Source organism: Aplysia californica, unplaced genomic scaffold (assembly GCF_000002075.1).
Source record: "Aplysia californica isolate F4 #8 unplaced genomic scaffold, AplCal3.0 scaffold00521, whole genome shotgun sequence".
NCBI classification, from domain to species: domain Eukaryota; kingdom Metazoa; phylum Mollusca; class Gastropoda; order Aplysiida; family Aplysiidae; genus Aplysia; species Aplysia californica.
The window spans coordinates 117,110-126,375 of NW_004797791.1; the positions used below are offsets into that span (position 1 = coordinate 117,110).

Sequence of the window (9,266 nt, forward strand, 5' to 3'; positions counted from 1 at the left end):
TATTCAGAAAGAGACAGAGAGAGAGAGAAGAGGGGAGGAGTAGATCTTGCGAGAACTTCCGGGCGGGTGAGAATACCCACTTTCGAGAAGAATATGGACAACATGATTAGATTGACCAATTAGCATTGTGGGTCAAAGGGCATGGTCGTGATGGCTGAAAATCACGGTAACAGACGTCAGTCGGCAGTTGGCAGTCGGAGGGTGAAGACGTTGGAAAGTGAGTAGGAGAGTGAGTAGGGGAGCCCGGGAAGGAAGAATGTCGGATCACCAGGCAACAGCTGAACAGGCACAAGGCCCAAGGGGCGCCATAGCGAAAGTAGTCCCGACCGGCAGCAACCCGTGGTCCGGTAAAGAACAATCTTACCGGGAGAAAGAGGAAGAGAGATAGAGAGAGATAAAGAGTGTGTAGTGTAGGAGAGACAGAAAGGAGAGATCATTCACATTGGAAGCGAAAACACTGGCTGGCCAAACAGCTCGTACTAGAAATCTAGATCTATGGATTTCGAAACATTAAAAAACTGAGGAAGTATCAAACCTTGTGCGACAGCTTAAAATCATTTCTATTGCACCATTCCAAAAATTTATCAAGTTTCCTGTCCGAAGCATCATCAGTGGCTCGCTTTTTGTGAGAGATTTTTTCATCTTCAAGAGCATCTCCGCGTCGCTTACAGGGCGCGGCCATCTTTAATAAGTTTATTATTAAGAGTAGTGTCCCTTGACCAGAATTTATGTGTCCAGATTGGATAATATCTTTTTATTTTGACGCTTTTTGGAAGTATTATAAAAATCTTACTAAAATATGTGAACCTCGTATCATGGGAATGGTTACTACATAATGCAGTAAATTTTTGGCCGGTGCTACTCACGTATGTCACCTTGCCGACCAGCCTCATGCTAGCCTTGCTGGTATACTATGCACTCGGGCTACATGACTACAAAAGAAGAGGAAGGCCACGCAAACGGTGGATTGAGGGTGTCAATGAAACCCTGAGGTGTGATATCCCAATTGAAAGAACTGCAGAGCTGGCCTACCACCATAGAGTTATCTTCTTTTAAAAATAATAGAGTTCATCTTTGCCTACCATAGAAAATTGCATCTCCCTCGACGCTTATCGTCAACTTGCAGAGGAGGAAAAAGTAAAGAACAAGTAAATATTAAATTTGGCGAAATTTGCAAGTTAATCTGGAGATATACATTTGGAATTGGGAATTTCCGATTCTGAAAGAAAACGAAAGTTACCGAAGTAAACATAACTGTGTATTCTCCTTGCCTTGACTTCACACGGAGGAAAAACCAACACCAAAAACAACAACGGTTACCCCAGACCTGTACGGAAAAACGGCCCCTGGAAGAGTATTCTCTGGGGAGGAAATCCTCAAAACTGTAAAGTGTGATAGGAAAAACTCTCTCGCTATCCACCCAGCTGGGTGCAGCCCGTATTTTTGTGCTGGTTCTAGAATCTAATCTTGATCTAGAATCTAGATATATTTTATAGTATAGACGCTATAGGTAGCTTAAAATGATTGAAATTGAGTTGCTGCAATCCACGTAATTGTATATTGTCATTGTATGTTGTATAATGTAGTTGACTTTACTTGAACTGTATAGTAGTAAATTAAATTGATATGTTGGATAAAAGTATTAAAAGTAACGCTGTATATAAATATAAGATAATTATCACAACGGACTCTGTTATCACAATGTAAGAGAGAAAAAAGGATCTATAGATGAAAACAGAGTATAGTATTGTGATCACTCTAGATGGAGTCCATGTAAATGTTATTGACATTCTACAAGAACTTAACATCACTAAAAGTATTTCGTTTTATTTGGGCGGGGTGCCCATTGGAGGGGTCGGGTTGTGGGCGGTTTGCTTGCCAGATTGAGGGCGCAAAACTGCTATTGTGGCACAAACATTTGTTTTCAGGCGATCAGTGGGGCGATCGCCTCCGACTCATCCGCAATGAAAACCCCGTTTAGGTTTTAGGCCTATTAAGTCTCAGTCACAGTCACATAATATTCTAAAACTAAATAGGCATACTCAAAGTCAACCTATGTCTTCTTGCGATGTGTACTTAAGACTTAAGAGTGCAGCAGAAACTCTATTTCCTTTTAGACATATTATTCAACCTCTTACCAAACTAGCCTGATAAAGCTCTCGTAGCTTATGATAAGTTTGAGGTTTAGAAATGCTCATCAAGATTCATGAATGTATCGAAGATCATATGCCACCACTTTTTACTTAAAATGCAAATGGTTAATGAGTAATTATTTTTGTTCTTTGGTGACACCTTGTCATAGTTAGTAATAAATCAATATTAACTGAAGAGTTCTCTACAGTAGGGAAGTGGGATTCATTGTGGGCTGTAAATGCGTTTTCTTCTCTTTTTTAATATTACAGCATATTTGGGTTATTCTCCCTGATCTGAAGTGTGAAGATGGGATCTATTGAGGAGCTTATTAAACAAGAGCTTGGAACCTCAGTCTTTCGCAGCACCGGCCAGGGAGGAGGAGGTTGCATCAGTAATGGAACAGCATACGAAACTGATTCTGGCATTGTCTTTGCCAAATTCAATGACAAATCTGAGGTACAACATAGTACAATGTAGCATGCTCATATAGCACACAGCGATCATACACCCAGCCATCTTGCTCCTAGTGAACAAACACATAGAGAACATACTCATTGTGAACACACACATAGAGAACATACACTTAGAGCATTTCTTTTTTTCTGTGATCATCATGACCTTTAATACACTTAATAATAATAGATAGCATTTGTATAGCGCAAATCCCCACTCAACAGCCAGCTCTATATGCGCTTCACAATCTATTTATAGCATATTGTTTATTTGTTCAGGCCCTTTCTGCGCCAGATAATTGGTCGCTTTCATTTAAGCATAACGGGGCTATCCCCAAAATTCCTGTTTTGAGAAAATCGAAGGTATTGTTTTTGGATCCTTATAAATTCATTTTCTATAAAAGACAAGGAGAGTTTTCTCTACGACCAAACAAATATATACTCCAATGAGACCAAACTTTTAGTAAACCAACTTGTTTCGCACGGTCATATGACCTTATGCAGTTGCGAGCGCCGTAAAACCCCGTACTGAAAAAAAAACTTCTCATATAATTATGTAGGGCAATGCCCACTTTTGGTGTAGGTCAAGATTTCTGGAAACCCCCAAACTCTGGGTTTGCCCGCTTGTCCTTAAAAGTGACCTATTGTGAACACTGTAGTTTCCTCCCTAGGCAGCCCTTGTTTTTCACCATCTTCAACTTTGTTTCACTAACACAAAAATTCTGCTCTGAAAGTGCAGTTTGCATCTTGGGGAATATAACCATGAAAACATTAATTATGTCATGACGTGGTGGAATCAGGCGCTCGTCAATATTTGGGCTTGTGGAGTTATTGGTATCATCTGAAAGCTGATTTATTTGCCTTGCTTCCAACGAAATAAATATATCTGTTTATCTTGAATAGAACCCAAGATGTCAGCATTTGAAGGAAATGATGTCGCCTTGTTTGAGTTGTGAAATTAGCGAGAAAATGGCCGCCAAAGTTTGGTTACTCCAATGGCTAAAACTGGAAAATGACAGATTTTGTGCCTTTAATCAGTGTTTTTCAGAAAAATTCACATGGAAATTTGTTTTTATGCGGATATAAAAAAATTAAAATTAGATTAAAATTTCCAAACTAGCGGATAAATGCCTGTTTCTCCGATTTAGTTACCGGTATTTTGTCGAGCGCCTGATTTCACCACGCTGCCTCACATATAACCATGGAAACATGAATTGATCCAGTTCTGTCGGATAAGGTTTTGTGTCCGGGTTTATATTACAACCCATGACTTTCCTCCGGTCCCAGGCTCTGAGGATGTTTGAGGGGGAGTTTGAGAGTCTGGCTGCTTTGAAATCAACAGACACAGTGAAAGTTCCTTCACCCATCAAAGTAAGGAGAATGTGTTGTCCTCCTCTATGTTCCGTTCAGCTCAATAGTTTTCTTGGTGAGGCAAAGAACTGGGAACTCTGTGTCTATTGTTTCTTTTGTTGCTTGCCTTGTCATCATCTGATGTTTTTTAATGCTGAAAAAGCGAGCATATTTGGTTATTTTATTAAATGAAACTTTTTTTCGTTGTAAATAGTTACCGTAAGGAAGCAGCTTAGACAGCAACAGCTTTGGAAATTCCAGTCAGGGTTTGGCTCACGATGCCGATAGTCACATAAATTATACCTAAAAATATTGATGATAATGATAATAAAATAGGAATTTTTTAAAAAGCCATCAAATCATAGTTACAAAATTAAAGTAATGAAAATAATGACAATCAGCTTTTTCCAGCATGCACTGGCAGAATTAATGTTCCCCTTAACACAGTGTGAGATAGAAAGCCGCTCAGACCGCTGTCTGTTCTGATGGTGCTGTGTCTAGTATTAGTATTGGTATTAGTATTAGTATTGGTAGTAGTATTGGTAGTGGTAGTGGTATTGGTAGTAGTATTGGTAGTGGTATTGGTAGTGGTATTGGTAGTGGTATTGGTAGTAGTATTGGTAGTGGTATTGGTAGTGGTATTGGTAGTAGTATGGACACATAATGAAACGACTATGTCAATCTTTTCTTTTCGATTTCTGATGACGGCTGGTTTGTTCCACATTGGGGTTTTTTCTCCTTGTGTTTAAATGGGTTTATTTTCTCTCTCCTTGTGTCATTATTTATGTGTTTTTGCCTCTTTGTGGCATTGTATAGGTGGGTTTATTTATTTTTTCTTGTGCCACATTTTAAGGTAATCAGTAACCTGTCACTGAGACATTCTCTAGGTAATCAGTAACCTGTCACTGAGACATTCTCTAGGTAATCAGTAACCTGTCACTGAGATATTCTCTAGGTAATCAGTAACCTGTCACTGAGACATTCTCTAGGTAATCAGTAACCTGTCACTGAGACATTCTCTAGGTAATCAGTAACCTGTCACTGAGACATTCTCTAGGTAATCAGTAACCCCCGAGGTGGTGCGGTGCTGGTCATGGAGTACGTTGACATCCGTGGTTTGTCACGACACGCCAGGAAACTGGGAGAGCAGATGGCCAGGTACTCTCCTTGTGGGGTCTGGTGTAGTTGGTGTTTTTGTGTGACTAACTGTCTGTCTACACAAAGTGTTTTTGTTTTTCCTAACTTTCTACACAAAGTGTTTTTGTTTTTCCTAACTTTCTATACCCAGTGTTTTTGTTTGGATTGTCTCTCCCAAGCATACATTTTGTCCTGCGGAGCCACTATTCAAACTCAGCAAGTCAAGTCCAAAGCTTGGCATGATGAAACTTTTCCAAAACAGCTGTGGTCTCCTTGGTATTAAGTCATATGTGAACATTTGGCAATTGTTATGTTGGTATTAAGTCGTACGTGTAAACATTTGACAATTGTTATGTTGTACGTGAACATTTGAAAATTGGTCGCTTTTAAGCACAAGAGGGCTATCCCTAAAAATGCTGTTTTGAGAAAATTGAAGGTAAAGTTTTTGGACCCTTGTTCAGTTTCTTTAAAAGACAAGGAGAGTTTTCTCTATAACCAAACAAATATACACACCAATGAAACCAAACTTCTCCTATAGGTAGGGCAATGCCCACTTTTGGTGTAGGTCAAGATTTCTGGAAACCCCCAAAATCTGGGTTAGCCCACTTATCCTTAAAAGCGACCATTTGTATTAAGTTGTATGTGAACATTTGACAATTGTCACTGTCCTTCCCAGACTTCACCTGCACAACTCCGAGTTGGGCAAGACGGCGAGACAGAAGGAGCAGTCGGTTCACAAGGGGAACTACTCTTGCTACACGGACAAGTTTGGGTTCCCGACAACCACGTGCTGTGGTTACCTCCCCCAGGAGAACAAGTGGTCGGACACGTGGCCTGTGAGTCTGTCTACCTGTCACTGTGTCGCTGTGTCATTTTGTCGCTGTGTACGTCTGTCTACGTGTCGCTGTGTCACTGAGTGCTCTTTGATAAGTGTCACCTTTACATCTGTCTGTGTCTTTAGGTCTCGTTCCCCTCCAAAGAGAAGCCAAGAATCTACAGTGATTACCAAGACACGTGTCAGTAATTTTGCGTGATTACCAAGACACGTGTCAGTAATTTTGCGTGATTAACGAGACAGTTGCGATTGTCAGTGAGTGATTAACGAGACACGTGTCAGTAATTTTCCGTGATTACCAAGACACGTGTCAGTAATTTTGCGTGATTACCAAGACATGACCAACACGTGAAGTGGGCTCAAGAGAAGGTGAGTGATGTCACAGTCAGAGAGTGGCTGGTTGGTGGGTGCTCTGGTGTGGTTTGCTCCTTCTTTCCTCTACTATCAAACATCTATCCTCCTTATCTCTCCTTTTTTTGTGTTTGTTACTCTCTTGTAACACCTCTAATCTTCAGCACTTATATGACCTTATTGTGTTGCAAGTGCCATAAAACACTTACTAAAACTAAAACAGTCAGGGAAGTTACCAATGTTTGCGACCTACTTGTTCTTCACAGCGTCAGTTCAGAGTTTTAGGGTGACACAGCTCAGAGAAATTTGTCCTCTCATCTTTTCCTTGAGCTGTGAATGTATCTTGTCTTGGTTCACTTCCTTTGTGCGTGTAGACAAGACTTTGTCTTTCTCACCATTCCCTGTTCTGTAATGATTTAGTTTTACTTTGCCAGAAGATTTTAGTGTTCAAGATAAGATAAGGTAAGATAAGATGATGCTTTGCTGTCCCAGTTTATATATATATATATATATATATATATATATATATATATATATATATATTCATATGTGTGTGTGTATGGTGAAATGTACGTGCATATTCATATGTGTGTGTGTGAGGCAGCATGGTGAAATGTACGTGCGTTGTCTACCTCTTTTCCTTCATGTACCCCCCCGCCCCCCCAGGGCAGTGCTACTGACTGAAGTGTATTTAGGCCATTCCCAAAGGGGGGATATTAACATGTTCTTATGCACAGTAGAATTGTAAATGGGCGGATTTATCAATGTCATTCTCATAACTGTGCTTAAACTGCAACAAGGAACTGCTGCTTTTTCTTTCCTAATCCTTACTATCGTCATTTTTCCTCTACTTCGTTTGTATGTTTGTCACTCTCTTGTGAACTGCTATTTCCGGGGTGCCTTGATAATCGAAGCAGACTTTGTGCTGTTTAGGCTAGAGAGGTGAGCAGAGTAAGTCTGATTCCCTGTAAGGACTTCTCTGTTGACATCCACCCCTTGGTGTTCATATGACCTTATGCAGTTGTGAGTGTGGTAAAAACTCTTCTAAAACTTATTTTAAAAGTAGGATGTACGCGGTCTACCTCTTTTCCTTCTTCCCTCTACCTTGTCACGACAAACCGTGGGTGATTGGCGGGTGCTCTGGTGTGCTTCGCTTCTACTTTCCTATAAAAAATCTATCATCCTTATCTCCCCTCCTTTTTTGTGTTTATTACTCTCTTGTAACACCTCTAATCTTAGGCACTTTTTGACCTTATTGTGTTTCAAGTGCTGTAAAACTTTTACTAAAACTAAACTAAAGTTTATCTTCCATCCGCAGTACAACGACAGAAAAGTGGGGACCCTGTGGTCGACGCTGGTGCCGAGTCTGCCCAAACTGTTCAAGGACGTCGTGGTGGAGCCCTCGCTGGTACATGGGGACCTGTGGGGAGGAAACGCTGGGGAGACGGGAGACGGGCCAGGTGAGTGGTGGGGGGGGGGGGGGGGTCAGGTGAAAAAGGAAAAGGGCCTGGGGAATGGGGGGGGGGGGGAGGTCAGGGGAAAAGGGGGGGGGGGGGGGAGGGGGGAAAGAAAACGGTACAGCTGGGGCTGGGAGGTTTTGGTTCTTGTTTGTTTTGTTGATGAGTTTGTTAGTGTACATTTGTGTATGCATATTTTTGTATGTGTGTGTGTTCTTTATTGCTTTTCCTTATTAAAGTATTACAAAATGAAATCGTTCAATCTTTTTGAATCACCCTGTACGGTTAATTTTTATTTTATTTTTTTCTTTCTCCATCCAATCAAAGAGTGTGTTGTCTCTCAACAGTTGTCTTTGACCCCGCCTCTTTCTACGGACATTCCGAGTACGACCTCGCCATCTCCAACATGTTCGGAGGTTTTGGTCGTGACTTCTTCACCAGCTACCACTATTTCAACCACTGGTAGGTTACCATAGAGACTGGTAGGTTACCATAGAGACTGGTCGGTTACCATAGAGACTGGTAGGTTACCATAGAGACTGGTCGGTTACCATAGAGACTGGTAGGTTACCATAGAGACAGACAGGATCTCTATTTGATGTTCCACTATTTCCACCACTGGTAGGTTACCATAGAGACAGACAGGATCTCTACATGATGTTCCACTATTTCACTTACCCCCCAAAAAAGTGGTAGTTTTGTGGCTGTGTGTTCTTCCAACCAAAGACTTGTGCGTCTTCGTGATAACTCCTTTGGCTGACTTGTTGAAATGTCATCTTCCCTGTCTGTGTGCCCTCAAGGAAGGGGGAGGGGGGAGGGGTGGGTGTTTAGTTTTAGTAAGAGTTTTACGACACTTGCAACACAATAAGGTCATATAAGTGCCGAAAATTAGAGATGTTAGAAGAGAGTAATCAACATAAAAAAGGAGGAGAGAATAGGATTATAGAAGTTTGATAGGAAAGAAGGAGCAAACATGGTATTTTGTTGGCTGCCTGACTCTCTCGTTGACACATTTCTGTCTGTGGCAGTGACCGATTGTGACTGAATGAGCTGTGAAAAGTAAGGTAAAGTAGTTCTCAAAAAAAAAAAGGTTCTAACTTGTGGTGTCCTTCTTTCTTTCCTTTTTTCTTCCATCCATCACTCTCCTTGCTGGGCCCTGTGCTGCAATCTTGAAATGACTTCCCTGTAGCTGATGCTGTTTGTGTCTGATTTGATGCTGAATTCACTTACAAGTAAAGAACAAATGTGAGGCATCGTGGTGAAATCAGGTGCTTGTCAAAATAATGAATTCTAAGAAACATGCATTTGCGCCACTTTTATCAGATTTGTGTTTTTTGGCTCAGCACCATTTATGTCAATATAAAAGCTCATTTCTATGTGAATTTTACTGAAAAGCAGTGATTGAAGGCACAAAATATGTAAATGTTCAGTTTTCAAGGACTCTCAAGCTATTGAAGTTACAAAACTTTGGCAGCCATTTTCTGGCTAATTGTACCTCTCTAACCACGTGACCCCCACCTCCTTCAATTGCACATTTCTTGGCTTCTATTA

At 40.9% G+C, this 9,266-nt stretch overlaps 2 protein-coding genes across 2 annotated transcripts in view; one reads left to right on the top strand and one right to left on the bottom strand.

Moving 5' to 3' along the window:
• Window positions 1–711, bottom strand: part of LOC101861533 (N-lysine methyltransferase setd6) — a gene marked incomplete in the record, with an annotated part of 12,941 nt that extends 12,230 nt beyond the window's left edge. Inside the window, 1 exon segment of the mRNA XM_013086922.2 lies at window positions 536–711. Coding sequence (XP_012942376.1) covers window positions 536–682 — 147 coding nt within the window.
• Window positions 712–1,201: 490 nt separating this feature from the next.
• Window positions 1,202–8,157, top strand: LOC101861759 (ketosamine-3-kinase; the record flags this gene model as incomplete). Its single annotated transcript, XM_035971847.1, has 7 exons — window positions 1,202–1,329; window positions 2,403–2,589; window positions 3,873–3,956; window positions 4,993–5,093; window positions 5,749–5,908; window positions 7,577–7,718; window positions 8,063–8,157. Coding segments are annotated over exons 2-7 (732 nt in total), but the record flags the coding sequence as incomplete, so codon positions are not given.
• Between the last annotated feature and the right edge of the window lie 1,109 nt (window positions 8,158–9,266).